The sequence below is a fragment of the Micropterus dolomieu genome, linkage group LG23, assembly GCF_021292245.1.
Source record: "Micropterus dolomieu isolate WLL.071019.BEF.003 ecotype Adirondacks linkage group LG23, ASM2129224v1, whole genome shotgun sequence".
NCBI lineage: Eukaryota > Metazoa > Chordata > Actinopteri > Centrarchiformes > Centrarchidae > Micropterus > Micropterus dolomieu.
The window spans coordinates 8,000,101-8,018,355 of record NC_060172.1 but is presented as its reverse complement, the minus strand read 5'-3'; the positions used below and the strand labels follow the sequence as shown (position 1 = coordinate 8,018,355).

General features: G+C 40.4%; 1 protein-coding gene across 1 annotated transcript in view; it reads right to left on the bottom strand.

Moving 5' to 3' along the window:
• Window positions 1-18,255, bottom strand: part of grk6 (G protein-coupled receptor kinase 6) — a 76,040-nt gene that overhangs the window by 5,757 nt on the left and 52,028 nt on the right. The window contains exons 6-15 of the mRNA XM_046039661.1: window positions 17,045-17,137; window positions 11,664-11,727; window positions 10,596-10,736; window positions 4,886-5,076; window positions 4,764-4,801; window positions 2,532-2,621; window positions 2,192-2,400; window positions 1,038-1,175; window positions 352-489; window positions 106-240 (exon numbers count right to left, since the gene is read on the bottom strand). Coding sequence (XP_045895617.1) covers window positions 106-240; window positions 352-489; window positions 1,038-1,175; window positions 2,192-2,400; window positions 2,532-2,621; window positions 4,764-4,801; window positions 4,886-5,076; window positions 10,596-10,736; window positions 11,664-11,727; window positions 17,045-17,137 — 1,237 coding nt within the window. The remainder of the gene's footprint in view (window positions 1-105; window positions 241-351; window positions 490-1,037; window positions 1,176-2,191; window positions 2,401-2,531; window positions 2,622-4,763; window positions 4,802-4,885; window positions 5,077-10,595; window positions 10,737-11,663; window positions 11,728-17,044; window positions 17,138-18,255) is intronic.

The following is an 18,255-nucleotide window of genomic DNA, read 5'->3' as shown; positions in this document are numbered from 1 at the left end:
CAGGTTCAGACTCTGGTCCACTCTTGACAAACTGATCTCTAGCTGGTATGCACAAACTACTGGATGGTAAAAGGATAACGATGTACGTGAGGTGAGTCCACTGACCTGACGGCCGAACAGCCGCTGCAGGAGTCCCTGTTTGGGTGGAGGAGACGGCTGTCCCCTCCAGTCCAGGTCAGGGGGAACCGCACCGTCCTGGTAGAAAACATTCAGCTCTGCGAAACACTCCGTCTCGATCATCTGCAGGAGAAAAGACCTTTCTTTGTATCGCATGCACAGGGAGACATACTGCAAGTAAAAGAGGTAACATCCCGCTTGTGTGTCCAGTACGTGTTTATGAATGTCTCTCACCTCATTCTGCCAGGGAATGGAGACGCTGCCCGTGGACACTTTGCTGTAGAAGGACTCGTCCTTTGGCTCCAGCTCTACTCCTTTCACTGTGGAGAACTGCTCGATGTCCAGCACGTCTTTACAGTAGATGGCCTGCGGCTGCAACACAAACACCACTACTGATGAAGAGACTTTATAAGAAACCATAACTGTCCAGACATCTCAACTTTCCTATAGCAGATAAAGAATCCTTCCTTCCTTTCGCAGACAGTGTGCAGGTTAATTATGCATGCTCCGCATAATGAGCCTCAGTGATGTTCTTTTTAATCAGATTAATTAACTCCACTTCCTGTGTAGCAGAAAAGATTTAATTTCCAGCCATCTTTTGTTCTTAATCAAACCTGCGCAATCATTATTAGCTGAACCTCTGCTATCACTAATGTTATTAGTTACACCTACACTATCAATAATGTCAGAAGTAACACCTGAGCCTTCATTAATTATATTAATTACACCTGCCTCTACTACACACATAAAATATATAACTGATATTCTCTCTCTCAGTAAGACTTGTATTTCTCATATATAAATGCATCTATGTATTTTTTCTGTACTACATTCTTAAAACTGAGGAGGCAACTTTCAGTGAGACTCCAGTTTCTGTAGCACGAACTTGATGTCCGATATATTACATATTGTAGACTTACATCAGGAATGAAGGGTGCCTGCAGCATGCCGGCCTCAAGGCGTTTGAAGTTGATGGAGCGGAAGATGGGATGGGCTTTGACCTCAGAGGCTCCGCCCCCCTGGAAGCCCAGCCTCTCTTTGGGATCTTTGGCGAGAAGCTGGGGTATTATAAAAAACAAAGTCACAAACTACAGGAAGTGAAATGTGAAAAGCACATAAATCACACAAGGCGTGAACTCAAGAGAAAGAAAAAGCAGGTGATCAGACTGAAAAGCAAACTGCATTTAAATAACACAAGAAGCTGCCTCAGGTGAGACGATGAAATCCAATCCAGGAGGGTCGGTCTGAGCAACAGGTCCATGGATTTGAATGTTTATCAGATTTATCAGGGAGGTTTTATCAGACAACAAAACACTATACGGTGGTTTATAATGCTGTTAGACGGGATATTATGGAAAGTTATAACGTTGGCTAATCATTTTATCCTCCGTCTCGGTGAGCTCCATGTAAAGTCGTCTAGCAGGAATGTGAGCTTCCACATTTATGCCGGTTCACGACGCAATGCGTTGAGTCAGGTTCAACTTTTTTACCAGACAACCTGGAGTCTGACAAATAAGCAGTTTTTTGTGCTAATGTCGGTCTGAACACAACCTAAAGCGAAAGAGTGACTGCAACGGGGATGCAAAAATGTCCCAGTCAGCAAAGTAGCTCACTAGGAAAAGGTATAAAGTTACATTTTGACTACAGACCAAACCACCTCAGGGCTTTTTTACTGCATTTTTAGCTTCATTGGTTTTGGACCACTGCCACAGAGGCCGGATTTGCTATTGGGTGAAAATGCAGGTCAAAATTCACCTAAATCTACCTTGAGGAGACTGCGATGCAAGTTTTTAGATACATGCTGTGAGTGAAACCACTGATTATTATAATTCCACTCACATAAACTGAACTGAATTTGCTGTGAAACTTGGTAGATGCTGGTGTAACCGGGGCCGTAGGCAGAGAATGTGTCATTAAAAATATATATATTTTTGTAAACATGGAAAACAAGAAGTCCTTTTAAAACACTGAGGTGTAATTAGAATATGGTAAAATATGGAGCTTGAGCAGATGGGAGCTACAGACCAGAGCAAATGAGAGAGAAGTGGATTTGGCCGCTCGAACATCCACCCACCATTTTACAGAGGGACTTGGCGTCCTCGGAGAACTTGCTGGAATATTCCTCCTCCACATCCGTCACCAACCGCTCCACTTCCTCCCTCTTGATCTTCTTCTTCCTCTGCTGGAAGGGAGACTGGCCCTCGATCATCTCGTAGAGCAGGCAGCCCAGCGCCCACCAGTCAGGGCTGAAGGTGTACCGTTCGTTTTTCACCACCTCCGGAGCTGCAGGAAAGAGGCAGAGGCAGTGGAGTGAGCATCTGCAGAATCTAAAACCTTTACACTACTATGCTAAAGCGAGACATTTCAGTTTTTCAGTTTCTACTGATTACTAGTAGAGGTCAGAGGTTACTTACCCATGTATCCTACTGTTCCCACCCGTCCCTTGATGGTCTGTCCCTCTGGTACATGAACCGCTAAGCCCAGGTCTGATATCCTGATGTGGCCTAAAGACACACACACACAAATGTTTGCATACAAATGTCTACTATGAGATTGAAGAAAAGGCAAAGGATATCTCAAATTTTCTTTCAGTATCAGTTACTAAATGAGAAAATTCAAATGAAAAAGAATGAAAATCCCCCGTAAATGTTCTTCATTAAGATCAAGTTAAACATTTCATTTTTACATGAACAAATATTGTGTTGGTGTTTTATTTTTTTAAAGCTTTTTTTTTTTTAAAGAATATACAGTGGCTGCTTACTGAAGCGCACAGACGGCATGATATGTGCAAAGTAAACACTGACGTTCTTAAACAATATAAAACGATGCAAACATCAGAGTAGATGCAAGCAGGAAATCAACAAAAGATTGCTGTAACTTAACTACATTTTCTTTCAAGTACTGATGCTTTAGTTCTTTCAGTTGTATTATTTGTCTTTCAAGGAATAACATGCAAACTACACGGACACAAACAATCACTGTCATATGTCAAGTCATAAAAATAAATAAATAAAACAACTATTTTCTTGCTACCCTGGTGAGATTGTTTATGCTTTGATTTGTGCAAGACTGCAGAGAATTATCTTGTGATTTATGATAAAGTCAGCATTCGTCGAGGCCATTTTCATCTAAGTGCTGAGGAGCTTTATGTTTGTTTCCTTTGATGCATAATGTACAAGCAACCAGCAGATATGTCTTTAGAGGTCGGCCACTTTATGCTTATTAGTCTCGGTAGTTTAGGAGCTTCTTGAAGTTAGAGAGGGACCCCCCTGCTCTGATGGCACGTGGTAGCTCGTTCCACCATCGTGGTGTCCCAGATGAGAACGTAGAGATTTGAGTGTGTAGCGGTGGCAGAGCCAGGCGGCGTTCGTTGGAGGAGCGCAGCGGCCGAGAAGGTAGATGTTTAGGTAGATGGTGCAGACCCAGTGGTCTCTTTGTATGCAAATATTAGTGACTTGAATTGGATTCGGGAGGCCACGGGCAAGCCAGTGGAGGTCACTGAGTGATGGAGTGACATGAGTCCTTTTAGGCTGACCAAAACCCAGACGCTGCGTTCTGAACTATTTGTAGGGGTTTCACCCCACAAGCTGGGAGACTCGCTAGACGGGCACTGCAGTAGTCAAAACGAGGCAATAGTGGTTTATTTAAAACTGAATGTTTTTTATCTTGAGCCCACAATACTTTACTACATACCAACAACCAAACTCAAGTGCAGTCTTTACTAAACAACTGGATTTGTTTGCGTTTATTGGCTGGTTTTAAGGATGGATGTTTGTCTCAGGACTGTTTTATGTCATCACACCAGCTCAAAATATGCAGACTCCAGTGCCAGAGGAGAGTTTTTCCTCTGAAGGTTTTTGGTTTCTGGAGTCAGAGCGCCCTCTGGTGATTCACAGAGGAAAATGATCTACCAAACTGCTGTCATACTAACACCAGACTCTTTCCAGCCAGAGCAATAGTGTATACAGTGTGCCACAGAAAGACTTTAAATTTAAAAATAATTATAAATCAATTATTAAATTAGCATTGTTCAGTAAAACATCTAAAGTTGATCATTAAACATCAATTTTAAAAATGTCTTTAAATAAGGAATAAAATTGGAATTTTAAATTGTAGTGTGAAATTCCTTTTAAAGTTGAGCTTATCATTGGAAGCAGACAAAACAATCTCAACTCAAGGTCCACTTACTCTCCTGTTTCTGAGCTTTTGAGTGTATGACATGGATCCTAAAAGTTTGAACATCTATAGCTTCATTACAACTGAGCTGTTACGGCGGTCTGCCGTCCGGCTGACACGAAAAACTGGGGTTTTGAACCCAAAAGCAGAAAATATAAATCCACGTCCAGACAGGGAAGGATCCGACATAAGAAACCAGAAACACTGAACACGCAAAGAGTGAGAGACAGAAAACCACTTAAATACACAGACTGGTGAAATAACTAAGACAATCAGTGAGAAACAAACACAGGAAGTAAAACCAGACAAAGACACACGAGGCAGACAGAACTTCAAAGTAAAACAGCAAACATGAAACACACACCCACGAGACCAGAACTGTGACATGAGCAAACTTCATCTGCTGAAGACCGTGTGAAAGAAAAAACTCATAATGAATCTGTCTTTTCCTTTCAACGCTGCTTACTCACCGTGGTCATCCAGCAGGATGTTTTCTGGCTTTAGGTCCCTGTGTGATAGAGGAAGAGAGGGAGAGTGAGAACAGAGAGGAAAGACAATGAGACAAACCTCCGCGAGGGTCGAAGAGGCTGACCTGTAGACGATGCGTTCTCGGTGCAGGTCCTCCAGCCCGCAGCAGATCTCTGCAGAGTAGAAGACGGCTCTCTTCTCGTCGAAACCCGCCTCGCCCATGTGATAGATGTGAAACTTCAGGTCTCCCCCGTTCATGAGGGTCAACACAAGGCACAGAGCGTCCTTCGTCTCGTAGGCGTACGCTAAACTCACCTGGAGACAGAGGAGCGTCGTGTGTTAATGAGGAAACCTCAAGTCTGATCACATGAAGTGATGAATCATATTTACAGAGATTAAACCTTTAATTTAATCGATCGACAAAAAAATAATCACCAACGGGTAATTGTTTTGATGAATTAAAACTGGTTCCAGCTTCTCAGATGTGTCTCATATCATTGTGAACTGAATATATTTGGGGTTTTGGACTGTTGGTCGGACAAAACAAAACATTTGAAGATGTCACACTGGATTCTGGGAAATAGCGACGGACGTTTTTATAGAACCGTTTTATTGACTCCAGTTTTAAGTTCCTCTCGACGTCACACACAGAATAATAGCAAAGAACATAAAGGTCCTAAACAGAGAACTATTGTGTATTCATCTGTACATGCAAATAGGTGATAAAATATATGAATACGTACATAAATATTTACATTTCCTCTTCTTATTCTCCTTTCTGTATTGTTACAGGTACTGTACATGCTGTACTCTGGTCCTGGCACTGAGTTTGGTGTCTTGTAAGTCTATGCGGGCTGATCGTAACGATGACAAACTACATACAGTGTCTACATACAAGTTATGTAGATTGTAAATACAAACAGTGAAAAGGAATACATATTCAAAAGTACTAGATTACATTATATACATAAAGTTGGTGGTTATGTATGGTATATGCATGTATACATGAATATATACAGGGTGCAAGAGTCATAGATGGATCAAATGTACATATTAATGCACAGAGTGTCTGTTAAACTCTCTGTATTCTAGTTTCATGTCCATGGTTTTGTTTTGCCCATGGTCCTTTCGTGTTCTGTTTTTTTTTCCTAGATCCGTCCTTCTTTATGTTTGCATGCTTTACTTCCTGTTTCATTTTGAAGTGATCAGTTTCATGTTTCATGTCTAGCTTTGTTTCCTGTTGTCTGATTGACTCGATGTGTTTCACCCGTGCACTCCCTCCCTGCTCGTTTGCCCCTCTATTTAATGTGCTTATTTCTGTTCAGTCCTTGTCGTCTCCTCGTCGTTGTGTTGAGTGTTTCCAGTTAGTACTCTTTGTTGTCTCTGCCTCGTTGGACTTTTGGATTACTCCTTCTGCTTGGATTTATGTTTAGACCCTTCCCAGCCTCACCTTCATGTAATCCTGAGACTTACAGTCCCCTCCAAAAGTATTGGAACAGTAAGGCAAATTCTTTTGTTTTTGTTGTTCCATGAAGACATTTGGGTTTAAGATCAAAAGATGAGACAAGGGGTCAGAATTTCAGCTTTTATTTCCTGCTATTCACATCTAGATGTGTTTAACAACTTAAGACATATCACAGTTTGTATTAGACCACAGCATTCTTAGGTGAGCAAAAGTGTTGGAACAAAATTAAATAATTGCATTTAGTATTTGGTGGCATAACCCTTGCTTGCAATAACTGCCTCAAGCCTGCGACCCATCGACATCACCAAACTGTTGCAGTCTTCATTTGTGATGCTATTCCAGGCTTTTACTGCAGCTTCTTTCGGTTGTTTGTTTCGGGGTGTTTCTCCCTTCAGTCTCCTTAAGGAGGTGAAATGCAGCTCTATTGGGTTAAATTCAGCTGATTGACTTCGCCAGTCTACAACCTTCCACTTTTCCCCCTGATGAAGTCCTTGTTTTGTTGGCAGTGTGCTTTGGCTCATTGTCCTGCTGCATGATAAACTTCCTCCCCATTAGTTTCAATGCATTTCTCTGTAAATTGGCAGACAATGTTTCTGTCCACTTCTGAATTAATTCTGCTGCTACCATCATCACTTACATCAATAAATATTAATGGGCCTGTTCCAGAAGCAGCCATGCACGCCCAAGCCGTGACATTAACTCCACGATGCTTCACAGATGAGCTTGTATGCGTCAGATCATAAGCAGTTCCTTTCTTTCTCCATCACTTTGCTAGAGATGAATCTTGATCTCATCAGTCCATAAGATTGTGTTGCAGAACTTTTTCGGCTCATCTCTGGACTTCTTAGCAAATTTCACTCTGGCCTTGTGATTCTTCCTGCTGATGAGTGGTTTGCATCTTGTGGTTTGGCCTCTATATTTCTGCTCTGAGTCTTCTTCCAACAGTGGATTGTGATACCTTCACCCTGCATTGTGGAGGTCGTTGGTGATGTCACTTACTGATGTTTTGGGGGTTTTCTTCACAGCTCTCACCATATTTCTGTCATCAACTACAGTTTTCCTTGGCCAACCTGTTCGTCTTTTGCTCAGTACATCAGTAGTTCCTGTCTTTTTCAGGACGTTCCAAATTGTTGTGCTTGCTGTGCCCAATGTTTGTTCAATGGCTCTGGTCGATTTTCCTTCTTTTCTCAGCTTGACAGTGGCTTGCTTTTCTCCCATAGACAGCTCTCTGGTCTTCATGTTGCTTTATCCTCTTTAACAGGAAATGCAGTCTTTATAGGTTTGAACCAAGGATGAAAACTTAGCCTAGTCATGCAGAGCTATTTAAAGTTTGGACAATCAACCTAAAAGGCAACAGCTGGGCAACAAGAAACATCCGTCAGTCACATGTTCCAATAGTTTTGCTCACTTGAAAAATGGGTGGGTTCAAACAAAGGGTGGTATGTCCTGCAGGAAATAAATGCTGAAATTCTGATCTGTTGCTTCAGCACTCCGCCACTGATCCTGACATAAACTACAAATATAAATTATAATTTGTAGGTATGTGGTTTGTGTTATTTAAACTATGACTGCTTGATGCTAGCTGCTATGTTCCACTTTATTAACTAGTTAGTCTCTACATGTGGCTGTTTGTTGCTGCTAAAAACATCTGCTTGCTGCTGAAGGAAATATAAGAGAACATTGAGGAGAGCGGTGAGAGTGAACGGTAAAGTTGCCTGCTGGGAAACCAGAACAATGAGCTAAGAGGCTAAAACGCTCTATAAAGAGAGCTGCCCTATTAAAGTAGCCATTGATTCATGGTCAACATAAAATATTGATTGGATCAATATATAAAGATAAAATCAGTAATGATAAAAATACAATAAGAACGTCTTCCAAAAAGTACCAGAACCTCAAAACGTACTGAGTACCTCCTGTCTCTAATCAGTAATAGCAGTTGCTTTATGGTGAATTTTTCCTTTAATGTGAGATAATCAGGAAGCTGCCTGCCTGCACGTACACACAACTAAAAACACAACCTGCTGTTATGTTAAATAAAGTTGTCCGACTCTGTATTTTGACATCGAAGCCACGTTGAACCCTGAGGGACTCCTCAGGCCTTGGAGCCCCGAGCGAGCTGGCTGACTGGAGTCCAAGTCAAATAAGCTTAACGAAAGTCATCTGGCAGAGAATCAAACCAGAGACAGGACAAACCTCCATGTTGTCTTTTAATTACTGCCCTTGTCAATGTTGAAGACGTCACGTCCGATTGACACGCACAAAGAACAAGCTGAGGAGGAAATATGTGAAGCTGTTTATAAGAAAACACAAAATTACACATTTGAAGATGTTAATGTCACAGGATAAGTCTAGTGAAAAGTACATAAACTGTCCTTCTGCCAGAAGTACCAACTAAAGCACCAAATGTGGGTTAACCTGCGGCTGAAAATGCACCATTGAATTCTCTGTTTGAGTCACGTTTGATTAAATTTATTATACTAAATTTATTATATATAAAAAATTATAAATAACATTGTCGGGTTTTGATATTTTAATGGGATTTGTTGACAGTTTGACAACTTTCACACCAGCCAGTTTGTCGTTTTGGGTTTTCAAACCTTCATATCTGAAGAAATCCTTCGAGACAAGAAATAAAAAAGCACTGCTCAGAATTTTACAGAATAATCGAACAGCTCACAACTGCAGCTTTTTTCCAAGCAAAGATAAGGCAGTAAAGACCAGCGAATGAGGTCTCTAACGAGGGCACTAAACACGATTTTAAGTGTATTTATAATAACTCAAAAATTCTAAATGACCATTATTAATAGCTGAACATATGTATAAAATCAAATATATATCGAATAACTTATTACTAAAAAGCATCATGTGTGTCCGTCTGTTTGGTCCGTGTTTCTGCGTTTGGTTTTTTTTTGTCCTGTTTCCTGTTTGGTCCCCGCTGTCTGTTGCTGCGTCGTCATCGTGCCTGTCGAGCGTCTCTGTTCTCAGCTGTTGGATATTGGATTATTCTGCCTGCTTGGTTTGAGATCAGTACAGTGTTTGGACTCTTGTCTGCAATAACGTCATGTAAGCCTGGAATTTCTTTCTTTGCTTAATAAACTGTGTGTTTGGGCCCAAAACTCTGCTTTTTCACCTGGAGGTTCCTGACACCACTAGACTTGCACTAACAGTGTAAAAAGTGTAGAGTATTACAGAAAGTTCCTGTCTTAAGTTAAGACAGGAAGAGTCTAAGAGGATTTTTCTCAATTTGGTATTACAGAAGCAAATCCTAACTAACATTAGGAGTGCTATCTTATCGTACCTAAATCCTAAATACTCAATCCAACATCGGTTCTCAACTTTTATGTCTGTTACCTAGTAACCGATGCCACTTTTCTCATCTCGCCGAGCTAAACGGCTTTTAATCGCTGTGAAAATCACGTAACACTTATCTGGGGAGATTAAAGAGAGAGAGTGGGCTAAAATAGCGGACATAGTTTTGTTAGATCAAGCCTTTATATTATGTTATATAATGAAACATTATCTAGCATTACATCACCGACAGCCTTTCTACTAATGAGTGTTTTGTCACCAAACACATCGGTAGAATCAATTAATAAGTTCCACCTTTTGATTTTGTAAAAGCAATATACAGCCATGTGGATTAAAACACTACAAACACTACCTGGTGGAAAAGTAACAGTTAGGACAGCTCAACAGTTCTCCTAAAGTTAGGAGAGTTTGTTTAAGAAGAAGTTAGGATGCTTCTGTTATACACTTTTTTCTATCTTTAGTTAGGAAAGGAACATTGACTTAGGAGCTGTTAATCTGTAATGGCCTTTATCCTACATCAGTTCCTAACCCTTATTACCAAGCAGTTAGGATAGGATCTGTAGGTTAGGAAGTTGCTGTAATATGCCCCAGGTGCATAGAAAAGAACCAAACTGAAGAGATTAAATGCTCAGGAAACCTTTACAGGTGTTTGTAGTAATAAGCTGATTAGAGTTTAGACATTTCTGTATTTTAAATTCTTTATTGTGAAATTCTAAGTCATAATCATCAAGATTAAAGCAAAAAAAGGCTTGAAATATTTCACTTTCTGTGTTCCGGATCTAGGTTAAGTTTCATGTTTTGATTAAAATTTCCATAATATTCAGATTTTTTAAGCTGCACCTGTATATTCTAGTTTTTAGTTTAAGTTCAGTTTCTTGTTAAAATGAATTAGTTATGATTCTATTTACCTCTTTGTGCTTCTCTTGTCTTTGATGCATGTGTCATCAAGTTCCCATCTACCAATCTATTTCCCTTTATTTGTTTCAATATGCGGATTCAAAATCTGCTGGTGAATGGAAAAATCTTAGTAGACAGACAGTAGATAAGTTGAAATGCTTACTACAAATCTGCTGTTGACTTTCTCCAGGATCTGTTTCTCATTGAGCGCCATGGACTCTCCTTTCCTCTTCTTTATCCTCTTCTTCTCCAGTTTCTTACAGGCGTACATTTTCCCTGTGGCCCGTACCTGACACGCGCACACCTGCAGGGTAAAGAGGGGACACAATGTTATTTCTATAAGTATATGCACAAATAAAATACACAATACACTCTCTTAATAAAACAGAGACTAAATTCATCGGCGCCCATCTTGTGACTTCACAATTATGAGAGCGCCAGGAACCCGAACAAGACTGTGATTGTAAATGATCTAATTATAAGGTGATGGAGGACGCGGCTCTGGGCCCTGCTCTTCGTGCTGCGATAAATGAGTTACTCAGATCAGAATGCTGACCGTTTGACACGAGTCTGGATTTGTTCTGGTTCTCATAAGCTCGTAAAATTAATCTGGAACTGTGGTCAAAGCAACAAGCCCTTAAGTTAGTTAGTTAGCTGGATCATGATAAAGATGTTTTAGGGTGAACCCCATACATTTAGTAATTTTCAAATACAAATGGCTCCTTAGATTTATAATAAAAGTGCTGATATGATTATGATTTTAGAAAAGAACGTGCAGGCTGTAGTAAAATCACTATGATCTGCTGGTGTAACTTTCACAATTAAATTTTCATAAAGAAGACGGGTATAAATTGTAGCTGTATGTACAATTGTGAAGGGAGCGATAGTGATAATGTATGTTGTATGAGTATAAACGAAAACAGTGACTCAAACCTGGAAGTCACTCAAAACAACACGCCTTCCAATACGAACCCAGAAAATGTTAACGCTTACAGCCAAGTTACCCTGCTTTCAACTGCTCTTATAATACCCTCTATTCATTGTACACACTGCTGGCTGAGATTTTAAGGAGTACTTCCATAAAGTCGGAAGTCTTTTGGAGGGGAGGGGTTTTGTACTTGTTAATAAGATAATTCCCTCTTATTGTCGTATCTGTGAGTTGTTCTGTTTTGTGTTAATTGGATGCAATTTTAAAAAAAATTAAAAAAGAAGCTTGTGTGAATGTACTCACCTCTCCAAAGCCTCCTTTCCCTAAAACTCTGTACTGTCTGAATGTGTTTTTTGTCACTGGTTGCCTGTTGGACAAAAAGAGAAACTCATTTCTGAACACACACTGCAACACATGCACAGACTGAGTTATTAATTCAGTCCTGGGTATTGATACAGAAAATAATATACAGGATAGTTTGAAAACACATTTTTGGAACAAGCTTTCCTGTGATATTTTGTACAAAGTAGTTTGTCAGGTAGAAATGTGGAAACTTGTAAATGGCGGCTTCTTGAAAAATGCCCCTGCAGATGTAGAAAAGGTCACACACGTTGAATGTAAACTATTTAACTGTTTAAACTTTAAAAACCTGGATAATCAGGTCAGAATGTGTGTGCGTGGTAGAGCCCGTCCGATAAATTGCAGATAGCTAATTGCAGATAAATCGGTATCCGTGTTAATAACGGCCAACAAATGACAATTACAGAAACGGAGAGACGGATCCTTCGATCATGTTATGAGTGTTGTCCTTGTGTAGTTTGTCCACCAGATGGCACTAACACCACAAAACACAGCAATCAGCTGACATAAGGTGCGGTCGAGATGACTGCAACTGACTTTCGCTGACTTGACGGTCTAACGTGAGCTGCAAAACGTCACCACCTCACGACATAAGCCTTTCTCCCGCGATGTTTTATGTCACGTGACATGGTGACGTTTTGCAGCACCGGCGAAAGTCGGACAACATTTCTAACCAGCATGCCTTATTTTAAGTCCAGCATGCATCACATTGAAGTCAAACGCACCTCTTATCAGCTGTATATTTGTTCAAAGAGCAATTTATAATGATAAAGTTTATATTTATTTTAAACTGCTTTAAAATGTAATTTTTTCTTGGGGAGGTCTCATAACTATACATAACTACAAATGTTAGTGATAATCTTTTGTTTCTGTTGTGTGTTTCTGAAAAGAACAAGGAAAAATAAAAATCGGCCAATATATTGGATTTTAAAATCTTCAAATATCAAAATCTGCCTCGGTCTTAAAAATCCCATCGGGCTTTAGGGAAAGAAGGCAATATGAAGTGTATCTATGTTCCCAGGGTCCTAAACTGCTCCTTAACCCCCTAAACCTAACCCTAAAACTGGGAAACATACGACCCTAGCAACAAAGGACTGACCCCGTTCGAGTGCACAAATAAAATAACCACATCCTACAAACTGAAAAACAGGTAGCAGCACTCCCGGCTCATCTCCCTTTGGACAGTTTGGTCATTCAAGCAGGTTAATTAAGTGGACCCTCGGGAACAGACTCGTTAAAACAGGATGAGTCATTCACAGCTGAACACGCCCTGTGATGGTGATTCTCCTGCTTGTTTTTTAACGCTGCCCTTTTCACTAATTGGTATCGGTTTGTGTTTTCTTGCACTTTCAGTCCCATACTGACCTAATGACATCCTCAGTGGTCTAATCAATAAACAATAAACCAATGTACTGTGATGACTATAAGTCAAGACACAAGCAGCTTTTTGACCGCCGTTACAGAACAGAAAATTGTTGAATGCGCAACAAAAGAAAAATTCGTAAAAAAAGTTTGTATTTAGGCGCTTATAAGTTATCGTGGCATAACATTTAAAGCTTAACATTCATATTAATGTCATTAGTTACACACTTTTTTGAACTGCTGCTTATGTAAATATATATTCCTTTGAGGAATATAAACGTAGTTTTCTATAAAAAGGACAAACTGATCAAATATTTAGGGTTAAAGGTAGTTTATTTATCCTTATACAACCTTGTGTTGTATAAGGGTAAATAAACTAACAAGAACGATTGTAGTCCCTTCAAGCTACACAGATAACCGATAATTAAACGTACATTTATATATATTAAAGGCAGCTGTACAAATAAGTTAAAAGTTAAATAAGTTAAAATCAGTAAATATGTGATTAAAGTATTATTAAAAAGACTATGGATCTGATCAGGTGTTCAATACCAGCTTTCAGTACTCGACAGATTTCTATATGCTAAAGACACATTTATGTTTGATAACGAGCTGTTCAGTGAGTTAACTGGTAATAGCGTAAAGTAACTTGACTAAGCAGCTTCTATCATGTCTTAGCCTTAACATTACTGCCGCAAGAACACATTTCCACTCTAATTATGTCGATGGGTTTCATGTTTTTACTGCAGTTGAAGGATTGGAAATTCTCCAGTGACCCTGTGGTTAACAAAAACGTCTCTAAACCCCACTGGATGACGTGAAAAATTCAAGGTCATCAACCTTCAGTTCACAGTTCCTGCAAAGCTGACATGCCAGGCACACAGAGGGTGTTTCTCAAAACCAAGAATGCAAAGAACGGACTTGTGTTCTTGGGGAGAACATTCTTGCTAGTCGTTCTTGGAAGAATGATCTTGCAATGTCACGAGCACACAAAACGCTGCTGACGGTCTGAGACGACGCGTTCTTGCTGGTATTGCGCAATACCCCAAGCACAGAGGCCGCCTGCAAATACTGTGACCACAACTCTACTGCACACTAACAATATAATGTCTAATATAATATTAAAGATAGTCCCCTTTCATACTGTAATGACAGAATAACAGCGGTACGAACGTTAAAACTACCTTACAGCTGTGGGTCTTTACTCTGCCGTTGTTGCTGGACTCGCTGCTGTGTTCAATATTATGGCCCAATGTCCCCCCTCACAGACTCTCAGACTTTGAGACGCGTTCCCTGGGAAGTCTGTGAGGGTTTAGGGCTGTCCTACTGTCAAATCATCAAGTGAGCGAGGGCTCTCTCGCGGACATTTTGAGCCCTTTCGTAAGTCTGCATTTATGCAGACTCTGGCTGAGGGAATTGCCCACACAAAATTAAAAGTGTGCAATGTGTTTCAGCGTCGTCAAGGTAAAGTGATAAAGTGGCAAAGTGCTGTCCCGTTCCTGTTCTCAGCATTTTGAGCCCTTGCAGCCTCTCAAACTCAATCACTTTCCAAGTGACGCCAGTAAAGTCTGTGAGGGTTCAGGGCTTAAGGCTTAGGGGGGACATTGGGATTGGGCCTATGTAGTAGCAGTACCGGAGGCTGCAGTTTCAGGACCCTCACAATCCTGGGACCGCAGTTCTAGGACCGTAGTTCCTTTGCGACTGCGCCATCTAGTGGAGTGGTGGTGGTCTGCAACTGGTCGACTTGCATATAATCAATAACTTAAGTATAGGCACACACTAGGTGGTGGTTGTGGTGAGGTTAACTGGCTTCGGGGGGCTATCAAGAGTAACACAGCCAGCTAGCTGGCAGTATCAAAGTAAACAAGGGTCCTAGAAATGCAGTTCCGGTCCTAGGTTTGCGGTCCTGAAACTGCAGCCTCCGGGACTGCAGCTACATACTACTCGCTGTGTTGGCTGCAGTGGTCTGCCTGTCTGCTGAGGGCTCTGTGAGCTGACTGGCTGGGCGGATCGTTAGCTTCCCCCTACGCGGACTCACTCAAAAGTGGATATAGTGATGAAATAACGTACGAAAAGAGTAAAGTACGTTCTGTAGTTGGCCTCTCTCTCAGCTTCTTTCCTTCCTCTCGCTTGAATGCCGAAACGAATGCTGGGATATCTCTGCCGTCAAGTTCACACAAGTTACCAAGCGATGCATCCTCGGTAAAAGGGACTTTTCAAGGACACTTCTGGGAATTTTAACCGTTCTTGCCAAAATGCAAACTTGTGTATTGGGACAGTAATTAAGTAAGAAAACAAGTACCGACAAGAACACAGATTGAGAAAGGCCCAGAGTTTTTATCAGATAAGCAGCTTGTGGGGATGGAAGAAACCGGCCTCATTCTGCTGTAAATAACGAGGAAAGAAGCCAACGCTGGTTCCTGGTGGGAATAGATGTACCATCTGTCTCCACAGTCTCAGTTTCATTTTCTTGATTTGACGTTGTTTATTTTCCTCTCTTCTTCCATCGCTCCATCTTGCATTTCTCTCTCATCAGCTTGTGGATTTGGGCTGCTCTTTAGTATTTGACGCCACAGATCTCTGTGGATCGATGGGCCTCCCTTGTGGGCTGATTTTGAGCTGATCCTTTAAGAACACCATCAAACCTAAACCCTCAGTCCACTGTTGTTTACAGTATCACTGAGGATTTTAAAGTGGAGTCTGGGAACTATCTGACTGTAAACAAACCTGATAAAAACAACCTTTTTATTGTCATGATAGCTTTACTTCTCAAACTAATGAACACTTAGTCAGAAAACAGTGTGACTATGATTGAAAACCAGGAATTGAGATCCCGCTTTTATCTCATTCTCCAAACCTGTTCCCTTTTCTCAGGAAAACAACCTGTGGGAATTTTTAGCATCTAATTATTATAAGAAGTATTTATTATCTGTTTCCATTGTTTCATTCACTTTATAAAAGAGACTTCTAACATTATTTTGTGTTGTCTGAGACTATATGATGTGCAAATCTCTGTGTTTATGTAAATTCATTCACAGAGCATCACGGTCGCTGTGAGCAGATGGTCTTATGTGATCTTTAATAGTAGCTACCAGGCTGAAACAACCACTGTAAATCCCATGACTCATTTTCATTGAAAGTTAGCACTAAAGTCAGCACTAAACCAGACCAAAGAGCTTTTATACGTGCTGCTCGCTCCGCCTGGAATCTTCTGCTATTGCATTTACCATTGCAAAATTTGGATCCTTTGTGAAATTAAAATCATTGCTACAGAAACTGTTTTTCTGCCGTTGTTTTTTAAGGTGCAAATGTCATTGTTGTTATTGCTGCCTTCTTTGTCAGAACATTCTTTTTGTTACTCTCAACGAGGCTTTCAAGGTTGAATAAACTGTACATAACTTTTAGAGGAAACATTTTGGTCAGTAGGTTTTCTACTTAAAGGACTGCTCTTTACTGTGATTATAAGACCTGATTAGACGACAGAATTACCTGCTGCACCTCCTCTGTAAACTAACTTAAAAAAAAAACCTTCTCACACAGCAGGGAGACTTACATCTAACCTTCAGGCCACAACAGCCTGTTCTGAAAGGCTCCTCTGCTGAAATTCAACTGAACTGTGAAACTTTGCAGTTGAGCAATTTCAAACTCCTGTCTTGAAATATGTAACAGTGATATCACTCTGAAGTTCATGAATTGCGTTGTTCTCACCCAATGAAGACAGGAAAGCAATGAGGCGACACGCTGAGCATGTTCTTACTGGTCTGACAGTGGATAGTGTGGCCTTTAAATGAGCCTCGGTGAGTTTTAAAGTGGTGTGTGTGTGTGTGTGTGTGTGTGTGTGTGTGTGTATGTAAAGAGATTATGCTGACGCGCATAATCAAAAGAAAAAATAAACCGCAAGACATTTGAAAAACAGAGATGAGATAGGGAGGTTAATTTCCCTCAGTCATATCAAAGTTTACCTCTCCAGCCATTTCCACTGGAGGAACCTGTTGTAGTACATGCTGTCGAGGTAGTCTGCGAAGGGCGCCACGCTCAGGTAATCGTGGATCAATCTGGAAAAACACAACAAAGAGGATCTGAAGGTCATTTTTAGCCCCAAAAAACCTTAAGTGGACTGAAACTTAATGTCTATTTATAATTTTTCTGCTGAGTTGGTTGTTTTCGGAGCTGAATCACTTCGATTCATTGGTCAGTCACTTCCCAGCCTCTCCGATGTTTGGATCTGCTGCTTTTCTCTGTTTTATATCACAGTAGACTGTATATCTTTTGGTTTTGGAACTGCTGTTCTGATACATGCAACAACATGTTAAAGATGTCATGTTGGACTGTGGGAAACAATGCAGTGCCCGTTCACAGGGGCCAATGTGACGCCTACCGGCACTTTTTATTTATAGCAAGGCAGTGCTTGTTCAAACCAACAACATTAATAACACTGAAACAATACAACAATTGCCATGTTTTCCATCTAATTATCATGCGAATTTTAAGAGTACTTTTGAAATGTCAAAAAAAAGGAAAAAAACAAGAAATATGTACGTTTCCATCAGCTGGTTTGGAGCGAATAAACCAGGCTACAGCAAGCATAGTTACGTCAGTAGCTGTAGTTGCACATGGCTGTAATAAACAAGACGTCTGGGTTCCAAACCAGAAACAAAACCAGTCGCATGAACGTGATGGTCACTGATCTTATAAAAATGGAGAGAGGTCCTCGGAAATGTGTTTCAAGTTGCAACCAGCCATGTCTCCGTAAGTTATGGGAATATCCGGTGTTATGCCGAGTTTTGCGTGCCTGCCGAGAATTGCACCTCCAAATAATGCTTTTAAACGCTATAATATCCTTTGTGGGGTTCATCAATGCTGATAAATGATTCAAAGTATATATTTTACAAATGTTTAGAGTCATTAATATTTTATTAAACTCAGAAGTAGCATTGACATTCATCAAAAATATGCGGCAAAGGCAAAATTAGCATTTCTCGAGATTATCGAAATACAAACACACATTCAGAGATTCGTGCTTTTTCTGACATTTTATAATCTAAACAATTAATCTGTTAAAAATGTAAACAGTAGACTAATAATAAAAACAAGCATTACATTATGTTACCGCCCTAGTTGCTTTAAGGAGCTGAAACCGTCAATTAATCAGTATCTATTTTAATTATCATTA